Source organism: Colias philodice, chromosome 21 (assembly GCF_061535455.1).
Source record: "Colias philodice isolate Cphi_HAF_F1 chromosome 21, ilColPhil1 Martin Lab GWU primary, whole genome shotgun sequence".
Lineage (NCBI taxonomy): Eukaryota > Metazoa > Arthropoda > Insecta > Lepidoptera > Pieridae > Colias > Colias philodice.
The window spans coordinates 696,096-719,994 of record NC_143106.1 but is presented as its reverse complement, the minus strand read 5'-3'; the positions used below and the strand labels follow the sequence as shown (position 1 = coordinate 719,994).

At 32.7% G+C, this 23,899-nt stretch overlaps 1 protein-coding gene and 1 non-coding gene across 2 annotated transcripts; one reads left to right on the top strand and one right to left on the bottom strand.

Moving 5' to 3' along the window:
• The first annotated feature begins 222 nt into the window (after positions 1-222).
• On the top strand, positions 223-6,598 carry LOC149478610 (required for meiotic nuclear division protein 1 homolog). The gene is made up of 7 exons (XM_089709012.1): positions 223-702; positions 1,570-1,722; positions 2,162-2,239; positions 3,877-3,954; positions 4,619-4,745; positions 5,099-5,254; positions 6,372-6,598. Exons 1-7 carry the CDS (start codon positions 332-334, stop codon positions 6,555-6,557), a joined length of 1,149 nt encoding a protein of 382 aa, XP_089565138.1. The 5' UTR covers positions 223-331; the 3' UTR covers positions 6,558-6,598.
• Positions 6,599-22,413: 15,815 nt separating this feature from the next.
• On the bottom strand, positions 22,414-22,486 carry TRNAR-ACG (transfer RNA arginine (anticodon ACG)). The gene has a single exon. It is a non-coding gene; the product is annotated as a tRNA-Arg (tRNA).
• Positions 22,487-23,899: the final 1,413 nt, after the last annotated feature.

Sequence of the window (23,899 nt, the reverse complement as noted above, 5' to 3'; positions counted from 1 at the left end):
TTTTTTCCAACAATTAATAATTACTAATGATAAATCGATTGCACGCATCAATTCACGCGCATTACTTTTTCTAGTGCTCGATTGTGCGAAGCGTTGCTGTAGTTGGAACATTCAACGTTAAGCATTATGCCGCATAATGCGCTCTAGTGCTGTAATTGGAAAACGGGGAATGTCAATAAGACTCAACAACAATTATTTTTGATTGTCAAGTCAATGTCGTTGAATGTCAATGTCAAATCCACTTACGCAAAATAACCTCAAATGTTTTGGTCGAGTAAAACTGAAATAACTTTTTGATTTTTACATAACATTACTATTGTAAATATTAAATATGACTTCGTTTTTATCAAGAATTGCTATAAACGTAATTCGGAGTACTGCGCATAAAAGTTATATGTGTAGTTCGGTGCCGGAAGTTTTGCCAACTATAAATAAGTTATTTTCTAAGAATAATGATTTATTTCGTACGTTACCAAGATTTACTGCTAGAAACTATTCAGTGGATGCGATACAACCGCCTTTAGCGTTAGATAATGCGAGTATACCGTTAAAAAAGAAGACTGTTTACAAGAAAGCCGTGCTCGAAGAAGTGAGTCAAAAAGAAGGTCATTTCTTGACTTTAGCCTACGCGACCGCTGATTCCTATGATTTAAAGGGTCTTAAAGAGGCCCTGATACAACAGAAGCTGTATGAACCGGGAACGTAAGGTTTTCATTATTTTGTTTATTATCAGTATTAAAATGATGATGTAATATTCTGCAATTTCTAACTATGGTTCTCTTGGATTAAATATCAAATTGGGAATATTTGTTGTAATCTAATATTCTTTTTCTAATATAATATATTATAAAGGCGAAAGTTTGTATGGATGTATGGATGTTTGTTACTCTTTCACGTAAAAACTACTGAACCAACCGATTACAATGAAATTTAGCACACATATAGAGGGTAACTTGGATTAACACATAGGATAGTTTTTATCCTGGAAATCCCACGGGAACGGGAACTATGCGGGTTTTCCTTTGCAAACGCGGGTGAAGCCGCGGGCGGACATCTAGTTGAATTTATAGATTCAGTTTAATTCATTCTAATATACCAGTATTAAAGATATAGAATGTGTTTTCTGGTAAAGTGTAGGTAATAATAATGTAATGTCTTCATCCATCCATGTGTTTCAGAAATGTTTTAAATTGGTTGTTATTTAGCATAAATTATTTAAGACTATCTTTGTAACAGAAGTAAGTTGGCCTATAAAAAAACTCATATATAAAATAAACCTACATCAATTATACTCTGTACGAGCAAGCACGTCCAAAGTGCAACAAGGCGCTTTGCTTGCAAATTGTATCCAACATTTTACACTTTATATTAAATTAAAATCAGTTCATCGTCGACGGTCATTAAGAGTACCTCGCGTGACTCATCCATCCATTATATAGTTATTATATTCAGTTTAATACAAGTTTTATATAGTTTAAATAACTCTTTTATTTCAATATTAATTAATCATACACACGTACGGGATAGGCCCGTACATACTCTTAATTATAAAATAATGTCTGTTTTCAGGTTAAAAACAGAAGTAGGAGATGTGATGGTAGCAAATGCGGTATACACAATAGGAGATGAACCGAGACAGATTATATTCTTCAAAGAGGGAGCCGTTGTATTCTGGAACTGTACTGAACTTGAGGCGAAGAATGTCTTGGATTTTATTAGGCCGTAAGACATGTTGTTAATAAATATGATATTTTGTACACTGCATCTTGCTTGCACACTAAGTAGCTTTATGAGTATATGTTTATTTAGATTGAAAAAAACAAATGCTATCATATTTAGAGCCGATTTTTCAGTCCTTGGTTAAAATTTATCCATCCAATAAAGTATTACACGAACATATTAAAATGTCACCTGTAAACTGTCAAATACGGACAATTACAATACATTTTTGAAATGGTAATTTAATACGTTATTCGATGAATAAGTTTTAACCAAGGATTGAAAAATCTGCTCTAAATGAAAGTATTATTATTAAGAAATTCAAGAGCAGTTTAGACATTCTTTAATTTCCCTTAGATATATAAAAATAACTGCAATTATTAAAGCTCAGTGTTGATATTAAATTTATTTAATAATTTATTTCTTTTCATTATGTTTATAGGTTTGAAATAGAAAGTTATCCCAGAGAGGTGGTGAATAAGGAAAGGGAGGTCATGACATATTTCTATCAGCCAAATTTGTAAGTTGTTTTTTTTTCTTAATTATCAGGATTGTTAATAAGTAAAAATAATGATAATAAATATTGATAAAAATATTTCGGGTTTTCTGGCAGAAATCCCTTATAGCATTAAGACCAACCTCTGAACATGTTATTACTTGTTAATTGAATGTTAGTGAACTTAGCAGATCATTTTTAGCAGATCAAAAAAAATGCGAGTTCTTATCGCGTGCAGTTGAGTTCTACAGTTCCTGATACTTTTTAGAAATAGTTCTGGCGTTTTTACCTTAAAAAACGACATTTGAAAAAATGATCTGCCAACTTCCCGTAGCAGATCATTTTTAGCAGATCAAAAAAAAATGTGAGTTCTTATCGCGTGCAGTTGAGTTCTACAGTTCCTGATACTTTTTAGAAATAGTTCTGGCGTTTTTACCTTAAAAAACGACATTTGAAAAAATGATCTGCCAACTTCCCGTAGTAGATAATTTTTAGCAGATCAAAAAAAATGTGAGTTCTTATCGCGTGCAGTTGAGTTCTACAGTTCCTGATACTTTTTAGAAATAGTTCTGGCGTTTTTACCTTAAAAAACGACATTTGAAAAAATAATCTGCCAACTTCCCGTAGCAGATCATTTTTAGCAGATAAAAAAAAAAGTGAGTTCTTATCGCGTGCAGTTGAGTTCTACAGTTCCTGATACTTTTTAGAAATACTCGCGTAAAATGAAACACTAGAAAATTAATTTATGTCATATTTCATCACGCCGTAGCACCATGCCGTAGCATCATGCCGTAGCATCATGCCGTAGCATCACGCCGTAGCAAAACGCCGTAGTATCATGCAGTAGCATCATGCCGTAGCTTCATGCCGTAGCATCACGCCGTAGCATCATGCCGTAGCATCACGCCGTAGCATTACGCCGTAGCATCACGCCGTAGCATCATGTCGTAGCATCATGCCGTAGCATCACGCCGTAGCATCATGCCGTAGCATCACACCGTAGCATCACACCGTAGCATTACGCCGTAGCATCACGCCGTAGCATCACGCCGTAGCATTACAGCGTAGCATCACACCGTAGCATCACGTCGTAGCATCACGTCGTAGCATCACGTCGTAGCATCACGTCGTAGCATCACGTCGTAGCATTACGTCTTAGCATCACGTTAAGCTGGGTCCAGGTCGGGTTTTTTCCAATGTCGTTTGTTAAGGTAAAAACGCCAGAACTATTTCTAAAAAGTATCAGGAACTGTAGAACTCAACTGCACGCGATAAGAACTCCAGAACAACGCCAGAACTACATATTTCTAAAAAGTATCAGGAACTGTAGAACTCAACTGCACGCGATAAGAACTCCAGAACAACGCCAGAACTACATATTTCTAAAAAGTATCAGGAACTGTAGAACTCAACTGCACGCGATAAGAACTCCAGAACAACGCCAGAACTACATATTTCTAAAAAGTATCAGGAACTGTAGAACTCAACTGCACGCGATAAGAACTCCAGAACAACGCCAGAACTACATATTTCTAAAAAGTATCAGGAACTGTAGAACTCAACTGCACGCGATAAGAACTCACATTTTTTTTTGATCTGCTAAAAATGATCTGCTAAGTTCACTAACATGTTAATTGACCCTTAATTAAAATTTATTTCAGAAAGAAGTGTTACCTGCAGGAATCATGCTTTGCTTTAGTGCCAAACGGGGAGAATTCATTGGAAAAATACACATTCAGGTAATAAAATAATTTAAACATACTATATAACCATATTAGAGTTAATCTACTATATAAAAATAAGTCGGGTTTTCCTTCCTGACGCTATAACTCCAGAACACACGAACCGATTTCCACGGTTTTGCATTTGTTGGAAAGGTCTCGGGCTCCGTGAGGTTTATAGCAAAGAAAAGGTGTCTCTGTTGGCGAAACGGAGTTCGCCGGGTTTGCTAGTCTATTCTAATATTATAAATCCGAAGTGTTGATTTGTTTGTTTGAATGCACTAATCTCAAGAACTACTGGTCTGATTTGAAAAATTCTTTCGGTGTTAGATGGCCCATTTATCGAAGAAGGCTATAGGTTATATATCATTACGCTAAGACTAACAGGGGCGGAGCCAGTGAAACCGCAAAGAGCAGCTAGAAAATAAATAAATTTAGCATGTATCAAAGTGCACATCTTCTTAATATATATAAATCTCGTGTCACAATGTTTGTCCTCAATGGACTACTAAACCACTTAATTGATTATAATAAAATTCGCACACCATGTGCAGTTCGATCCAACTTGAGAGAGACGATAGTTTAAACATGTATGTACCACGGGCGAAGCCGGGGCGGACCGCTAGTCTGTTATATAAATCTATTATTTTAATCTTATTTATATTACTATCTTATTTCCCAGTCATGCAATGGCGCAATCAGCTCGTCTAGGAGCTTGGGAAGCCCGGCTTGAAACGCTAGCCGCGTCTATCCGATCGCACACCGTGCTCATGGAGACAGAGGGCGCAGCCCGAGTTGACAAGAAGGAGGTGGGTGCTTCGCCCTTACATGTGTAGATTATAGGGAATTAATGAAAATGCTTATTGAAGTGAAACTTCTTTAGGCGCGTTCAGAGTCAAATTTATTTGATATTTAGTTTTATAGCATTCAAATGCTTTATAAATAAGAAAGACGTAGGTTCAAATCTCGCCTCGTGAACGATTATTTTCTAATATTAAAAAAAATGAATTCTGATAGCTTTCAAATTCAAATTCATTTATTATCAGAACATCACAGGTCCACTTGTTAGTAATTTCTTAATTACTATGTTAGTACATTACTTATCTATTGTTATTATCATTTTACGATTTATAGTAACATTTATTTTATTTTACTTTTGCAGGTAGTCCGTAAACTAGGCGAGTTATTTTCTCTCAGGCATCGTCTCACTGTGGAATCAGATCTACTCGACACTCCGGACTTCTACTGGGAGGAAGAAACTTTGGAACGTCTGTATTCGAACACCGTGGCATATTTCACTATTCCCAGACGGACTAGGGTATGTTATAACTTTGGTTTTATTTTCTAGTCCTTTTGGGATAATTTTCAATATCTTTTATTGAATTTATTAGTTACTAGCGGTCCGCCCCGGCTTCGCCCGTGGTACATAATATTTACGTTTTCTCTGCATAAGAACCATCCTCGTACTTCAAGGAATATAATAAAAAAAGAATTATCGAAATCGGTTCAGCCGTTCTCGAGTTATGCGCTTACCAACACATTTTGCGATTCATTTTTATATATAAGATAAGAAAGAAAAAGAAGAAGATTAACAGTCCATAATTTTGGCAAACATGTAATTAGAAATTTAGCCCTTTTAAAGCCATTTAAATTTAATGCATTGCTTTTTTTCTCATCCGTTTTGATTCTAGATTGCTTACAGCATTCCTTTTAATTTAACATACCTATGAGCTAACAAATATATACATTGATCTTCATTGATCAATAGCCTGATTGATCGATTGTTTAACAGCTATATTGTGTTTTTAATCAATCGTTGGTTTATTTATTACCTTGACTGTTTGTTTAATCGATTCATCGATCGAATCGAATCGATCGAATTCATCGATTGTTTGTTTGTTCCATATATCGATCGGTTGATTGATGGATAGATCGCTTGTTTAATAGAATGATTGTTAAATTTGTTGAATGTTTCTGTAACTAATTAAATAATTAATTAATTAGTTACAGATACATTCAATAAATAATAAATATGTTATTTACGACCGTCTATTTAATCAATTCGACAGTGAGATCACTGTCGAATTTCTAAAACTGCTTTCCTCTTGGTCAGCAAACTGATTGATGATTTCATCAACCGATTGTTTGTTTGATTGCCCGATTGTTTGATGGATCGATAGATTGTTTGATTTCTACATCTTTTAATAGATTGATTGTTTTATTGAAGTGAAAACTTCTTTAGCGGCGTTGAGCACTTTTTCTGTAATGGGTATAAAATCTTAAACTCGCGTCAGGACACGTGACCTGATCGAAAAAGCGTAGGACCATTCCAAAATATCAAACATGCTCAACGTTAATAATCAAGTTTTCACTTCTGCCGGCACTCCCGGAGTGCAACCCGTCTTTTTTTTATTAAACATAATTCACCTTCCCAGGTATTAAACGATCGTCTCTCCCACTGTGTGGAACTGCTAGAACTCCTGTCTTCCTGGGCAGCGGACAGACACCACGTACGTCTAGAGTGGATGGTCATAGCGCTGATCCTGGCTGAAGTGTGCTTTGAGCTGCTGCACTGCTTCGAGCGGTATGTTGTTAGGGAACGGGAGGTTTTGGAGGGGTAGGAGGGATAAAAAATAGAAAAAATTGGGGTAGATTAAAAAAAGAAATGATATTGCCCACCCCTATTAACAAAAAATGAAAAATAGGGGTTAACCCTTACGTATTTTCTAAATGCGAGGGATAGTATGTAATAAGGGGCGGGGGGGGTTTGATTTTTTTTGGCGTGAATTTGTGGCTTAACCGCAAGCATTTGTAACAGACATGGTTAAAACCGTGGTGGTTGAGCCGTAAGTTTGGTTTTGATTTTGGTTTGCTTACTTCGCAGTTTTGTTGGTGTTACATTTAGGGCTGATTTTTCAATCCTTGGTTAAAACTTATTCGTCGAATAATGTATAAAACTACCATTTTAAAATCGTATTCTAATTGCCCGTATTTGACAGTTTACGTGACATTTTAATATTATCGTGTAATACTTTATTGGACGGATAAGTTTTAAACAGGGATTGAAAAATCGGTCCTTAGTGCATATTAAAAGAAAATACATTTTATTGTAAATACAACTTATAAAAATTATTGTGTTATTGTAGGGCTTAAAAACGGGCCATATATAGACAATAATACGGTGCCATTTTAATGCTTCAAGTGTTGTATAGCATTTAGATTTGATAAGTAACTTGTGAAGGTGGTTAATATGAGTCAATTTTCAATGATATTAATCATAGGATACATAGGGAGAATTTAGTAAATATGACTAATAGTGAATACAGGATGGAATTTTGTTAACGAAAAATACTCCTAATACTGTAGATAGGAATTTACTTTTTTATTTATGTAGAAATATAATTTTCTATCTATAGTATTAAGAGTACTTTCTCTTCGTCAGGTCACAGTGTCGTATGATAAAATTCCACGGTTTTTTTTTGTTTTTGTCTTTTTTAACTATGTATATAATATTTAGGATTATATTTTAAGGTTGGGCACAATAGAACACAATATTATTTATCATAAGTGCGAGTGAGATGAAACAGTGTGTGAGGGAGAAAGCATCATTGTATTTGTTAATTAGATTAGTTTTTAGTATGTAGATTTAATTTTGTAGTTTATTTTAGTGTTATTTACTGAAAGACTTATCGACCAAAGGTGATTGATTATTGTATATAATTTGCGAATTTGATTCGTTATAAGTTACGAGACAAATATTAAAGATATCAAGATGAGAGTGGTTGTGTACATAAATGTCTAAATCAAGCCTTGTTGTTGTTATGATATTAGAAAATGTGTAAGTCAGTTAATATTGGTTTTATTTGTGAAAAAATGGGACTTTAATCACAAAATATAAAATAGTGTATTTTTTATTGTATGACAATTCATTGATTTGATCGAAACCTAGTTTTTAGTTTTCGATAAAAACTTGTATTTTCTTAGCTTTAGAATTTAGATCAAGTAGGTAGTAATTTTGGAACGAAGTTCCTTATCGTGCGTTGTGAAAGGGGGCTAGACCGAAAAAATTCTTACGAAAAGTTGTCACGACACTTTTTGCTAGAGTTGTCTCTGTCTGTCTCTCTCTAACTTAACACTTCGTTCCATCCGGATGTCCCTTGACATCACTCAAGTTTTTTTTGTAATATTATTTGGTCTTATTCTTTGTTTAATTTTTTGATCAATAATTTCTATCATATTTTGTATCGAATGTCAATCAGATTCTTTATGTATTTATCTATGAGTTAAGTATACACTGTTTTTTTCCATATACATATTGAAATCATGTTACAAAAATATATTTAGGAAATACTAATAAACTTGTATATATTTATTTTATTCTGCATTTAATAACGGATGTATAACTCGATTTATTTCCATAAAACATATTTTTCTATGTCGTAAATAATAAATCATGTTTTAAATCCGTTAAATTGTAAATACAAATACATATATATTAATGAAGTTTATATTATTATGTATGCAGAAGTTTAGTTAATAAATAGTTTATGGTAAAACATAGTTGTTTTATTTATTTATTCCGTATATCATAATTGTGACGTGTAAATGTAGAATTTATTTCATAGTTTAGTGGTATGTATTCTGCTGGCTTGTTTGATAGTGATTGCTAGCGAGTGATAAGTTCGCTCTTCTTAGTTTTTTCTTCTATTTTAACCATTGAGGTATTATTACTACGTATAGAGAGGACACCACGAACAAAATCTGTGCGACAATCGCGGCGGTGCGGGACGCGCGTGGGGCGGCTAGTATAGTCATAGATTAAGCGATAAGTTTGTGACGTTTACCTCTAACTCGTGTTACAAAGAGTGTATTAGCGATGCCCTCTCTAGTACGTAGTAACTCAATGATTTTAACTGATGATTTTGTATGATATGTTGCAATATAACATTTCAAGTGTTTCATTCATTAGATTATTTACAATTAAATTATTTGGGCAAAGAGAATATTAAAAAAAAACGTTAAATAATGGTTGAAAATTTGTTTTGGAATACTATCTATAAATAAATAAATAAAATATCTATTTACCAATAATTTGATAGTATGTATAGAGATAGATGCATTACCACATTATGTTCTGAAAGTTTTCTTGTGGGATGTTCTTTTCTATAGCACATATGAAATTCTACATGTTCTAGATTCATTTCTACATGTACTTAGGTATAATTTTAATAAATTTATTTTTAATTCACAGCAGTCTACAAAGCGGTTGGAATCGATCCTTTGATTGGAACATTCAGACCGAAGTCCATGAAAATGCGCAGGCCGTGTTTATTACATGAATTAAATAATAAATTGTCTATGGTTTATTTTATTTCCTTAAGTAGTATTAGAAAATGTAGCTTACTTTCAACTCTAAAAGCGAAAGTTGGTTATTTTGTTTTATTTTTGCTACTGAAAACTACTGAACGGTTTTTGATGATACCTTGCAGTTGTGTAGCTTATGTACCAGATTAACATAAGCTGTATCTATACTTGCTTTTTCAAGGGTACGTTTTTTTATTTATTTTTGATTTATACATATTATATTACATACAATTACATACAAATAAAATATTTTTTTTCTTGATCACGTAATAGTACAGCGTGTAACCACTTTACATAAATAAAATAATCATCTTACACATGTAATAAGCTAATTAAATAAGCAACTTTCTATAATCCAACACACACAAAGAATCCATGATATTTTTAAACACGCACTTTAATTGCATAAACGCCCTCATTATTTCAATTAACTGTTGAAAAGCCACACCTAAAAAATAAACAATACATCCATCACCATTATTTGTAAGTGATTTAATAATTAAATTCTCCATATAAATATTCACGAGATTTTTTGAGCTGTAAACACTGCTATTTATGCGCGTTGGTGATAGCATCGTTGCGTGAAATGAAATTGGTTAACGTGTGGCCACACTTGATGTAATTACATTGATTAAGATTTAAATTATTTACAATATTACACTACGTAAGGTATTTTGCATTGATGTTATTAAAAGTATCGGGTTGTTTCTAGCTCAGATTAAAAATAATGGCTGTAAGACGGAATAAAATCATACTAATATTATAATTATGCGAAAGTTTTAGAGGATGGATGTTTGTTACTCTTACATGCAAATACTACTGAACCGATTACATTGACATATTTTTGTACATAGGTAGCTGAAGACCCAGAATAAGACATAGGTTACTTTTTATCCCGGAAATCCCACAGGAACGGGTACGGAAAATTAGTTTTAATAGCAGTCAATACCAGTTGCAAAATCGTAGTACATATATATTTTTTTAATTCTACAAAATGATTCATTGTAGTGTCTTTAAAGTACAAGTTCTTTGAAAAGCTTTACCGCGGTTATTAAATTTTACTTCTCTTTCCTAAGCATTAATTGGCGAACATAAAAAATCCGCAAGTGTGGCCACACGTTAAATTTCGCGGCATTCTTACAGATATCGATCGCGATGGACAATCGTTCATTACGGGTCATAACTTTTAATTAATTCGCGCTCTTTCTGTTAATGAGTCAACAATGGTCGCTCAGGGCTAAGAGCGTTTCGTAAAAAACTTTATTGAGACAATTTAGCGCAGATGTGCCGACCTTAACGGGAATGGAGGTGTCATTGCAAGTTCTGAAAGTGAAATGTCAAATGAAAATGCAAGTTAATTTGCTTTTGAATGTAAATTATGTTGGATTTATGAGTGTGTAAGTTTGTAAGGATTTGTTGTTGTAATTTGTTGTTTTATAAATACAATTTAGGGTTCATGCATTATTTTTCAGGTTTTTAAATAGCATCCATATTCCATGCATATAAAAACAATAAATAGGGCGTATTCAGAAAGAAAGCTTGAAACTTATAAGCGCTTATAAGCGCTTATCGGCGCTTATAAGCGCTGGTAACCCGCGCAGGAAAATATATGAACATGCGCTTATAAGCGCTGATCGGCGCCGACAAGTTTGTTGAAACTTGTTGGAACTTGTCGGCGAACTTAACAATATAACAATTTATTGCGTATTATTTTTTTATTGTCCGATGCTTGTCCAATGCTTTTCTATTAAGAAACAGTAGAGTGGCTAAATGATTGGCATATAGCTAAGAATGGTTAAAATAAAAAAAAAGAATCAGAAAATCTATAAAAATAACAATTTCTTATAAACACATAAGAATTGCGATAGTATTTAATTGATAAATAAATAAGAAATATAGGTAATATAAATAGCGAAAAATTTTAATATGCATTATGAAGTAGTAAACTAATAAACATTAAAATAAAAGTAAACAAAACCACTTCAACTCTACAGTTCTTAAAACCACACTTCGTAATCACTACAAAGTGGCTTTGAAAGTCCCAACACAGTTTTTCCCAGTTTAAATGGGTCAAAGAGACGTCACAAAATGTCGGCTGAGCTTTTCATTGGCTGAATAGATAATACAAACACTAGTAAAAGAGAAAAAAGGTTTTATTACGAATGATTTATGAAAAAGATAGAAAAAGGCCGTTGTTATGGATGCTACGGTTATTCGTAGCACAGAATACTCGAATCACGTATCTAAAGGTGACATTATATATTACTAGATTTCCGCCCGCGGCTTCGCCCGCGTTTGCAAAGGAAAACCCGCATAGTTCCCGTTCCCATGGGATTTCCGGGATAAAAACTATCCTATGTGTTAATCCAAGTTACCCTCTATATGTGTGCTAAATTTCATTGTAATCGGTTCAGTAGTTTTTACGTGAAAGAGTAACAAACATCCATACATCCATACATCCATACATCCTTACAAACTTTCGCCTTTATAATATGTATTAGATTTTCCAGTATATCTAATCGGTCTAGTCGTTGATATTAGCGCGTTCAAACAAATAAAACTTAAATTTTTTTTTTATTAAGTAGATATATTTTCCTAATCCTATTGGAGACCAATCCATCTAGCCAAAAATCATTTAAATCCGTTCAGCCAATAAGCAGCTAAAAATAGTGTAACTAACAGTCAATACAACTTTCTTTTATACACATATAAACGTTATAATTTCGAAGGATTTTTTTATAATATAAAAAAGACGTGTGGGACTCGGGGACTGCCGCGGTAAAGCTATTGCATAGCATGCCTTCAAGCCACACCTCCGAGCCGTCGGAGTGGGGAGCGTGAGGTTTTTTCGTTACTGAATTTCTCGATTCGGTCTCCGCGCTCAAGGCCCGCGATAGAAGCTATGCAATAGCTGAAAAATATTACGTTATGTTAGTACATATTTTCATATTATACATATATAATATATCTCTACACTTCTTTGCCGAGCAATGGTCTTGAACTTAATTTACTTACCTATCTATAAATATCTGACTGTGATCTCCGACGTTTAAAATCGTATTACTAGTATATCTGTGGTATTATATCGATTGCATCTTTAACAATATGCACTGACGACTGAAAAATGTTTGCGCTATACTTACCAAAACTTAAGCGTACTAATATTACAAATGCTAGATTTGTCTAACATGAAGACAAAGTAGAAAATGAACAATATTACTTACAAAAAGGCATAATTTTTACAATGGCGGTCTTATTGCTGAACAAACAATCTTTACCAGGAAAAGGAAATATATGAAGTTCATTTGAAGATTGTGAGGATAGATGGAACTCTTCCACAAAAAAACTACTGGACAGATTTTGATGAAACTTTATCACATTAATACATGAACTTCTTATAGAAATACTTGGTTTTACCCAATTCATCCATGGGTGAAACCGCGCGGCTCAGCTCGTAAACAAATAGACTAATAAAAGATTTTTCAGTCGTTCTGAACTATGCAATTATAATCGAGTGAAAAAGATCGTAGAGGAGGATAAAAAATAATAGAGACTACTTATATTCCTGAATTAATGTGTCATTGGAATTTACGCGGGAAAAACCCGTTTCAGCTATATCCACGACTAGCTGCTCCGCGCGGTTTCACCCCCGTGGCTCCACCCCTGTTGGTCGTAGCGTGATGATATATAGCCTATAACCTTCCTCGATAAATGGGCTATCTAACACCGAAAGAATTTGACCAGTAGTTCCCGAGATTAGCGCGTTCAAACAAACAAACAAACAAACAAACTCTTCAGCTTTATAATATTAGCTGTGATATTAGTATAGATTGGTCGTAGACATAGTTGTATTGTTGACAACTATTATTTTTCCCATCCTCAGTTGCTTCGAAGAGATCGGTACAAGAGATCATTTCAATTATGCTTCAATATTTGAAACATTTTAATATGTACTTACAAAAATTTGATCATGATCGGGATTCGAACTCATAGACTTTGCCTTATCATGACCAGAAGCGATGTCTTGACCAGATTTCTATTCTTAAAATTTGTGTTAGGTAGGTACTTAATATAAAGCTTAGTTCATAGAGTTCATATACCTCTACGTAGCCACTACAATGCAATGCTATTGACCAAAAAGGCTAAGAAAATGATGCCAGGTTCAAAAGCTAACCTATGCTCACATCGTGACGTCACGACACCATGACGTCATCTCACGAACTGTGACACAATGTATTGTTGTTGTTTAATGTCCTTTTTGGTAAGTTTCCTTGCGGATAGAACGACAAGTGTTTTAGTTATAAGCATTCACAAGTTTTCAGTGTTCAAAGGTCAAACGTCAAAACGTCAATTAAACTGAAGAGGCTCAGTTTATCTTTGTCGACACAAAAACCTATGTTCTATACTTATCTATGTAATTAGGTTTCAGTTATATAGCAATACGAATGGTAATCGGAATGTTTCTTACGCACTTTAGCTGGGCAAAGCATATCATCTTTACTAACTTCATCGTTACTATCCTACTTAAATTATCTATTAACTAGATAATATATAAATATATACCTAAGAAAATAACATTAATTCCTTTGCATATGAAAATTAAAAAAAAAAAACTGGCGGGTCCACACGATCTTTTACTGACAGTGACAGCGCGCTATTGTCAGCGCAGGTACCGGAAACGTATCGTGTCGTCAGTCGTGTGTGTTCCTATGAAAGTCCCATTGTATGCTAACTCTACACGCCATTGCTTCACTTGTACTCATTTGTAAATTAATTCATGCATGGAAATGTATTGGGGCTTAGTTATAGATATGAAAATATTATGCCACGTTGTGCCACGTTTTGATTTTTTTTTCAGTTGTGTAGGCACGTAACCTACAGAGAACAGTTTCAATGTCTTCTTATCTAGAAATAAAAAGGTCTTTTGCTAATGTGTTAAACAGCTTATGCTAATTGTAAGCCTATTTATTATGCGTAGGCTTAGTTATAAATAATTATAATATACATAATATGTTAGTTTACTGTAAGGTATGTAATAAATAATTATATTATGGGCCTGTACAATTTATTATCTGTTGCCTGAAATTAACAAAAAAACCGAAAGTTATGCATCATTTTTAGTAATAATTTTAGTGGTGGAATTTATACTACTTTCATACCTTACATTCGCGAAACAAAGCGAATATTAGGTAGGTATATTATACTATATTAATATCACATTTTTCAAAGCAATCTTATTATGAACAATCTTATTATAATATTATGCTCTTAATATGTTCCCAAGCAACATTGTGTATAAAATGTAAAGTATTTTTTTAAAACATTATGTCTTCTATACTTCAACACGTAAGCTTCATTAAAAATTATATAATTTAGTCTTCGAAGAATCAAGACACAAGAATATAAGCTATTAATTCAGTTATTGCCTTAATTCCCTACAAGGCTGAGAAGCCATTGTCAAGCCGATTTTCAGTCCTAAGTAAATCTGACATTTATTACCTAGATGATATTGCGATGTTATACATATATGTGATTTTAACTAAAAATAATAAAAATATTGCTCTATATTTGTAGAAAACAATAATTATAATCATCAACAAAGTGCAATTTTACACAGGGTCCTTTGCTCAATATATCACAGAACGGATATAAGCCTACTCAATGATTTTAGGAATCCACATAAGTAAAAAAGTGTACCAACACAACATTCGATCTTCAAAAACGGCATACTTACGCACAGACGATTAGAAAGAAAGAAAGAAAGAAAAAACGTTTATTTAATGACACATAGCCTCACACGTACATAATGAAAAACAAATTTATACAATACTTATATGCTACAATACTACTACAATACTTAAAAATACACATTGAAGTGTGTAGTCTGTGAAGCATGATTAGACGTCTGGAAAAGACATGATTAAACTATAGATATAAGTGAGCTGAGTGAGTGCGTTAAATAAATTCTGGCTAATTAGCCACACTCCCGGAGCGCTAATAACCTATCTACATCAGCTGTTTACATATACATAATATCATTGAGCCGAATTACACTGAAAATTTATGCTTAGACATCTACAGTAGTCAAGTTATGTCTGACCTCATCATTTCCATTAATTAAAACAGGAAATAATGTACAAAGAAATATGTTTATTTATTTTTTTGCTGTATTCTCGAACGCGTGATTCTTTTAATTGAATGTCAAGTTTTAACCTCAGTTACTTAACCTAGTAAATAACGTTATTTTAAGTGGCTTATAACCATCTTATAACAGAATTGTAAAACATTTTCTAACGTCAGATTATTACATAAAGCAGCAGACTACTTGACCGTAATAAAGAACCTCAAAAACTCGATGATTTTATATTACAAACGCCTCGAAATATTTATTTTATGTTGAAGAGCTCTTGAGTTTAACTTTATTTACAAGCATCATTGAACCTTTTTTATTATGTACGTGATACGTGTCTGAAAATCGACTCTGTTTTTACAGTGAAATAAAAAAGCAACAGTTTTTACTTTTTACGCATGCATTGAGTGTAGTGTTTTTTAAATGGTGTCGTTTTTTGGCTTCTATTTCTTTAATTTAAATTATGTTACATGTATTATGTAATTTAATAATAAATAAGAATGCAATTAACTTTGTTTCTCATGTGATTTTTATGTGTGAATAAGAACAATGTGCTTCTACAGCCATTGTATTATTGTAAAAAAAATAATTTTAAATTTTTGTGTTTTTTTTTAAACGTGTTTTTAATAGTTTGAATAAAGTATTTATTTTTGCTCTAAGTGACTTTATAGATCGTTAAAACGTGAATTTCTAAGTATTCACATAAGAGCAGTTAATGTAATTATTAAAATGCTAGGCCGATATGTGAATCACAGTTTATTTTAAGATGACTTATATTTATACCTATACGTCTTTAAGTAAGTATGTAATATATTTAATACTTAGGTAGGTACCACCCACAGGCTCTCATTCCTTTTATTGTAATAATACTAGCGGTCCACCCCGGCTTCGCCCGTGGTACATGTTTACGTTTTCTCTTCATAAGAACCATCCTCGTACTTCAAGGAATATTATAAAAAATAATTATCGATATCGGTTCAGCCTTTCTCGAGTTTTACGCTTACCAACACATTCATTTTTATTATGTAGATTAATTAAATTGGGCTAATTCAGGCAGAGACAATCAGTTCAGCCGTTCTCGACTAATAAAGGGTGTCTCTATACTCTACTATATCTCATTTATTATAAATGATTGTAGATTTTTCATTATTTCTATTGTCTTAGTATAAAGTATCTGTCGCCGCTTCGAAAGTCTTGAAATCTCTTGAAAATCTTCTTTTGTACTTATTAATATTACCCTTGAAGACGAATAAAAATAACAACTCGGTTAGGCTCTTATAGCCGGTTGATCATTTGTAAGAAAAAGGCCACGAAAAAGGTTTTGCTTTGAATAAATAAAACATTTGAGTGCTGCTTATTATGTGAGTTTTATGCAAGTAGGTTGAGGTGGTAAATGTTAAAAATAATATGTATATAATGACGATTCAAAAGTGCTTCTAGAAGAAGTCTAATCACTACATAGTATAAAACAAAGTCGCTTTTTCTGTCCCTATGTCCCTATGTAGGTATGCTTAAATCTTTAAAACTACGCAACGGATTTTGATGCGGTTTTTTGTAATAGATAGAGTGATTCAAGAGGAAGGTTTTAGTATATAATTTATTAGGTTTTAGACAAAGCGGGCGAAGCCGCGGGCGGAAAGCTAGTTTTGAATAAATAAATGTTTGAGTTTTTAAGCTTATTTCAACATCATTGTAAAACAACGTTATAATAAGATTTTTATTGGAAAAATTATTAAAATGGTATGTTATTAATCTATAAAACTTATACTGAATTCAACACTACCGCATTGCGGTTAAATCGGTGCAAATGAACATTTTTAATTTGTCAGGATTCGATATACACTATCGGGCAAAGAATTTTTATGAAAAAAATATTTTTTTCACAACGACACTTTTGATATGAGAGTGCTCTAGCAAGAAAAAAATATTTAAATAAATGTGTATTTTATTTAAAGAATGTGTTCAGGGAATAATTTTAATTAAAATGAAATTTTAAATAGGTTTTTGGTTCGTGTCGAAATAACAAAAATTCTTGAAATATTTCTTGTGGAAGATAATGGTATCAATAAATTTTTAATCGCTTATTATCTAAGCATTTAAGACCATTAATAATATCTGTTTTAGGGTTGTCGGAAGATATTATAGTTTATTTAAAGATTTATATCATAAAGTTATGTATATTTTATAGCAAACTAGCAAACCGGGCGAACTCCGTCCACCAGAGGCACCTTTTCTTTGCTATAAACCTCACGGAGCCCGAGACCTTTCCAACGAATGCAAAACCGTGGAAATCGGTTCGTGCATTCTGGAGTTATAGCGTCAGGAAGGAAAACCCGACTTATTTTTATATAGTAGATGTTTGGAATTAATAAAAAATTAAACTGTTTCAGAATTTGTTTATGTAGAGTTGTTTAAAACTGGAAGAGAAAGAATAACATCGATTTTTTATAACTACATATATCTAGGAAATGATTGCATCCATTAAATTAAAACTACATAATTTCAAAGTATGCAACTTTCTTCATCTTCATCAAACTTCTTGATCGCCCTTAAATTATCATTTTCTTTGATAAGTTTCTCAACTCCAAATTAAGTTTTTAAATTAAAATTGGACCCATGACAACATGTAGCAATTCCCAATACGAGACAATACAATAAATTCTAACCAAATTCGGAGGGTTGTCATCCCTATACCAAAGGCTTTGTCCGCATGCGCCAATCCCTCCTAGACTCGCCTCCTGCCAGTCAGCTGTCCGACATAGACGGCATTTCGCGTTCCATTAAAAAAAAAATATTCGAAACATTTCTAAACGCTGTCTAGATAAAAATACCATAGATTATAAATTGTAGATTATTTAAGTTCAATAATACACAGATTATATTACAGTGTTAGTTTTATGTGTAAGTGAGTGAAGTGTCTGAATACGTTGTGTAGACTGTTGTGATTTATAAGTCCCTTCAAGGTAGGTTTAGCGGATCCATAACGTTTGATGTTTATTGTACCTACGTGAATAGCTTCTTAGCTTTCATGGTATTGGATTTGCTACAATAAAGTTTTGAGGAATTAAAAGTATTGAATAGATTGTATTGTTTTTTGTTTATTTATCGTCTCTATAGTAGAGTTAAAATGTAATATTTGTATTATAATTATACCTACTGTAAAAGAGATATTTTAAAAGAGCTTTTTTCGTCATTAATAGTTATAAGTTAAAATATTATTTTTAAAAAATGTTTGTTTACATAATATTGATACGTAAGTCTAATTCGACGCGATTATCATTCCATAATAGGTACGTAGGTATTATAGCTATTAGCACAGATAAATGATAATATAAAACTCTAACTTAATCTCTACGTAAATACGTAATAGATAAGAGCTAACTAACATTATCAAATGTTTATAATATTTTGATAACTAGCTTCCGCCCGCGACTCCGTCCGCGCGGAAAAATTAAGAAAAATTAAGATTAATTTTTTTTCCACGTATTTTTCCAGGATAAAAAGTATCCTATTTTACGCCCAGGATAATAAGGTATAATTATACCAAGTTTCGTCGAAATCGAACCGTTAGTTTTCACGTGATGTCTTCACATACAGACAGACAGACAGACAGACAAACAAAAATTTTTTTAATCACATATTTGGGTTTGGTATCGATCCAGTAACACCCCCTGCTATTTATTTTTTCAATATTTTCAATGTACAGAATTGACCCTTCTACAGATTTATTATATGTATAGATTAGTCTTTCTTGCTGAATCGGCAAACGTTGGTTCGTCAGGACACCTTTATCGCATTAATAAAAACAGTTCACGACCGTTTCGGACCTACCGAATATTCACAAGATTACATAAAAATCGGTAGAGCCGTTTCAGACGACCTTGATTATAAACAGGCACAGTCAGGTCTTAGGTTCAATTCCTAGTACCTAAATGTAAAAGGGTTATAATACCTTTATCATAAACTAGCTGCTCCGCGCGGTTTCACCCCCGTGGCTCCAATCCTGTTAGTCGTAGCGTGATGATATATAGCCTTCCTCGATAAATGAGCTATTTAACACCGAAAAAATTTTTCAAATCGGACCAGTAGTTCCCGAGATTAGCGCGTTCTAACTAGCAAATAAACAAACTCTTCAGTCTTCAGTTTTATAATATTAGTATAGACTAGATTTCCGCCCGCGGCTTCGCCCGCATTTTCAAAGGAAAACCCGCATAGTTCCCGTTCCCGTGGGATTTCCGGGATAAAACCTATCCTATGTGTTAATCCAAGTTACCCTCTATATGTGTGCTAAATTTCATTGTAATCGGTTCAGTAGTTTTTACGTGAAAGAGTAACAAACATCCATACATCCATACATCCATACATCCATACATCCATACAAACTTTCGCCTTTATAATAGTATTATTATTTAGTATAGATTCATAAATGGGTATACCTAAATAAATGTAAATGAATATTTCGTAATTTAAATCAATCGTATCGATTAAAGATGCTTTGATAGAAGCAGGATACAAAAATCTTTAATTTATAAAGGGACCGTTTAAAGGTTTGTTTTTATTACAATTTAAGCTGAATCTTTGCCACAAAGGCACGTTTATGAATAAAAAATCCGGTCAAGTCGGAGCTTTCGCCCAGTCTGGGTTCCGTATTAAAAATAATACAGAAATAAAATTTCTTCGAATTTATGAAGAAGCTAATTTCAACTGAATCTAAGTACTGTAGATATAAATATAATAAATAAATTTATAATTAATAATATTATGTGTTGCATGCACAAGAGTTTTTCCTTCGTAGAGTTCTCCTGTATAGCAATGGTAATATGAATAAAGTGCAGTTGTAGGTTGCTATTGTCAACTTCAAATTATTTTTTACAATCTGGTTTATCTTCCAACCCCTGACATTGATTGCCATCGGAGCTTTTGAATCCTGAGTCACATTTGCTCATGTGTATGAAAATTACATAGATATTATACGGAACCCTAAGATATTTAAACGCCATTTAACATCACCAGGTAGTCACCCCACATCGCGTGAAAAACGTCTTTGTGTGAAAACAATGGGTTTTGTAGCGTTCGATAGATCGGGTTAAACTGTGATAAGGTGTTTTATAGCTAATAGTTTTATTTTTTTAAGAATATCTTAACTTTTCAATAATATTAGCCACTTTACTAGGTTTTCCATCTGTCTATGTCACTTACCTACTATGTAACATTTCTAGTTTCTACTCAATAAAGAAAAGAGTCCGTTAGGTTTATTTCTACAAAACACAAATTGTAATTGTTAATTGCAAAATGATTCCATTTATTTTTGGATAAACAAAACATTTTTTGGGATGACACGTATTGACAAAGATATACTTATGATGGTAAGAGGTTCGTAAAAAAATATAATACCTACTCTTCTTGATAGCAAGCAGCTAGTATAAATCATTGAGTATTTAATACACGAGAGAAATAGGGGCAATAGTTAATGCTATAAGATTAATGTCCGCAAACCGGCCATAAAGCAGAATTAAGGGTTAATCCTGTACGCTCTATTTAACTTTGATTAAGCTGGGTTTAAGCACGCAGCAGCACGACTAACCTCGCATGCTTATTTTATGTAATACTAGCTGCGCCTGCGGCCTCGCCCGCGTTTTCAAAGAAAAACCCGCATAGTTCCCGTGGGATTTCCGGGATAAAACCTAGCCTATGTTGCTCAGTGAACATGCAGCTAATGGTGAAAGAATTTTTGAAATCTGTCCAGTAGTTTATGCGTGAAAATCATACATACATACATACATAATTACAAGCCTTTCCTCTTTATAATATTAGTATAGATACGTATATATTATTCCATTTAAATTACTTTGATTAATATGTGGTACTTATGGGGTTATATATTCATTTATTATATAAAAATAGGTACCACATTACCTAATACCTTTTGATATTTCTTTAAATAACTACTTATTCAGTTTGTTTTGATAAAATCTATTTGTAGAGCTAGGCTGAAACCAAGGTTCGTGTTTATTAGCCTAGATAGAAAGATCGATTTTCTATTTATATTGTTGGATATTATTGTGCAATATTTATATAATACTAGAGGTCCGCCCCGGCTTCGCCCGTGGTACAAATTTCGCAATAAAAGGTAGCCTATGTCCTTTCTCGGGTATCAAAATATCTCCATACCAAATTTCATGCAAATTGGTTCAGTAGTTTAGGCGTGATTGAGTAACAGACAGACAGACAGAGTTACTTTCGCATTTATAATATTAGTTAGTATGGATTATAATATAATATGTAATAATGATTTAGTGACACAAATGTTTTGTATTCCTTCTAATTCCAGTGTTTATTAATTACAAGATTTCCGTCCGCGGCTTCACCCGTGGTTTCAAAGAAAAACCGTCATAGTTCCCGTCCCTGTAAGATTGCCGGGATAAAAACTAGCCTCTGTCTTATTCTGGGTTTTCAGCTACATACATACCAAATTTCTTTGTAATCGGTTTAGTAGTATTTGCGTGAAAGAGTAACAAACAAACATCCATCCTCACAAACTTTCGCATTTACAATATTAGTAGGACTATTGAAATTGAGATAACTGATATATAAATTTTTGCTATCAGTGTTATCAGCGACATCTAGTGAAGGCTTTAGAAAAGTTAATCTTATTGGAAACTTGCAGATTGTGACTCACCAGTGTATATGGACCTCTCTGCTCTATGGTCATGTGTATGTAAGAGGGGTCAAGATGTATTTGTTGTAAATATGAAATTTAATGCAAGCAGGTAATATGAAATAAAATAACACAATAAACAAACTTTAATGCTACAAGACTCTTATAGCTACTAATTTAAAAATTTACACATTCACACAATTTTACAGTAAACAACCAAAAAAATAAATTATATTATTTTTTGTATTTAGTTATTTTAAAAAGTATCAAATAATAAAGATTTTCTTAAAAAAAACAACTTATAAAAATAAAAAGGGGTTTTTCACGACCCTGCCAGGATTCGAACCTGGAATCTTCTGATCCGTAGTCAGACGCGTTATCCGTTGCGCCACAGGGCCGATGTGAGTAAGTTTGAATTTAACGGTAGTATTCTAAAATACAATATTTGGTTGAATAGTTTTTTCTTCTCATTATATTCTTTATTTTTTATTTATAGATTATAGTCCGGGATACATCGCCCATTTTTGCAAGTGATTACTATCAAGCTAATTTTTCGTGAGTAGCTTTATTTTGATGAGATGCCCAATAATTTCATGTATGAAACTCTCGATTGTGGTAGCTACCAGAGGAAACAAGGATAAAATATTTTGATTTGATGGTTCTCAAATATTAATTACTAACTGAATATTTTTTTTTTGTTCAATCTCAAGATAATTATCTAAATTATTCGAAAAAATATTTGTCCTACAAAATCTATGGTTTGATCAAAGAGTCCCCCTTTCCAATGTGTATCGATAACGAAGTCATCATAAATGATTAGTAACCAGCTGATTTTTTTATTTTCACTTATTTAATACTTAAATAATTCAACAGACATATTGTCCTACAAATTGCGTAATAAATATTTGAGAACCGTCAAATCAAAAAAAATTATCCTTGATACCTCTGTAAGCTACCACAATCGAGAGTTTCGTTCATGAAATTATTGGGCATCTCATCAAAATAAAGCTACTCACGAAAAATTAGCTTGATAGTAATCACTTGCAAAAATGGGCGATGTATCCCGGACTATTAGTTCTTTTTACTTTTTGACATTCATCCAACTTTGTGCTTTACAAGTATATTTACCTTGAATTTATACCTTTACAAGTATATTTACTAGTCTTTGCTTGGCTGTATACACTATACACATTGAATATTATTTTGATTAAAGCAATAAAATTATAATTTCAAACTGTTACGTGACCTATTTGCCAGTGAATTATTTGAAAACCAGTAGATAGCCTTTTTGAAATTGAAACGGAACAATAAGGATAGAGATAGATTAGACTTAACAAAAATGAAACAAAAAAAATTTCTAGTCTTTTATCAATATTCAAATATGATTTACATAGTGAATACGTTGTAGATTATTGATTTTTTCAATTCATAAATAACTCTATAATCAAATTCCACATTTGTATTAAAGAATTTAAACGAGCTGGTAGCAGGGTGGTTATGCAGACAGGGGTTTTCCCATAGGGGTGGGGGTGGGGGTCACGCAAGCTTTTCTAGCAAATTGCTTTAGCTACGTATGACGCATGGCTACTTGTCATTTTAATAGCACGCAGATTATAAATCGTCTAGACGGTGTAAGTAAAGCACAAACTGAAAATGAATCGATCGTGTGGACATAACATTATTTTTGTCAAAATGTGTGCAAAGTTTGTAAATTATAATAATAAAATAACAAAATATAAATATATTAAAATATTATGTGTCGCCAATATAATAACTAACATTGAATTAATTGGCATTTAATGTATAAGTTC

What these genes read in the sequence shown, in the direction of transcription:
- LOC149478610 (XM_089709012.1), top strand. Translation starts at nt 332, where the DNA reads ATGACTTCGTTTTTATCAAGAATTGCTATAAACGTAATTCGGAGTACT. An exon ending in TTGGAAAAATACACATTCAG is followed by an intron (nt 3,955 to 4,618) that starts GTAATAAAATAA and finishes CTTATTTCCCAG; the next exon opens with TCATGCAATGGCGCAATCAG. An exon ending in CCCGAGTTGACAAGAAGGAG is followed by an intron (nt 4,746 to 5,098) that starts GTGGGTGCTTCG and finishes TTACTTTTGCAG; the next exon opens with GTAGTCCGTAAACTAGGCGA.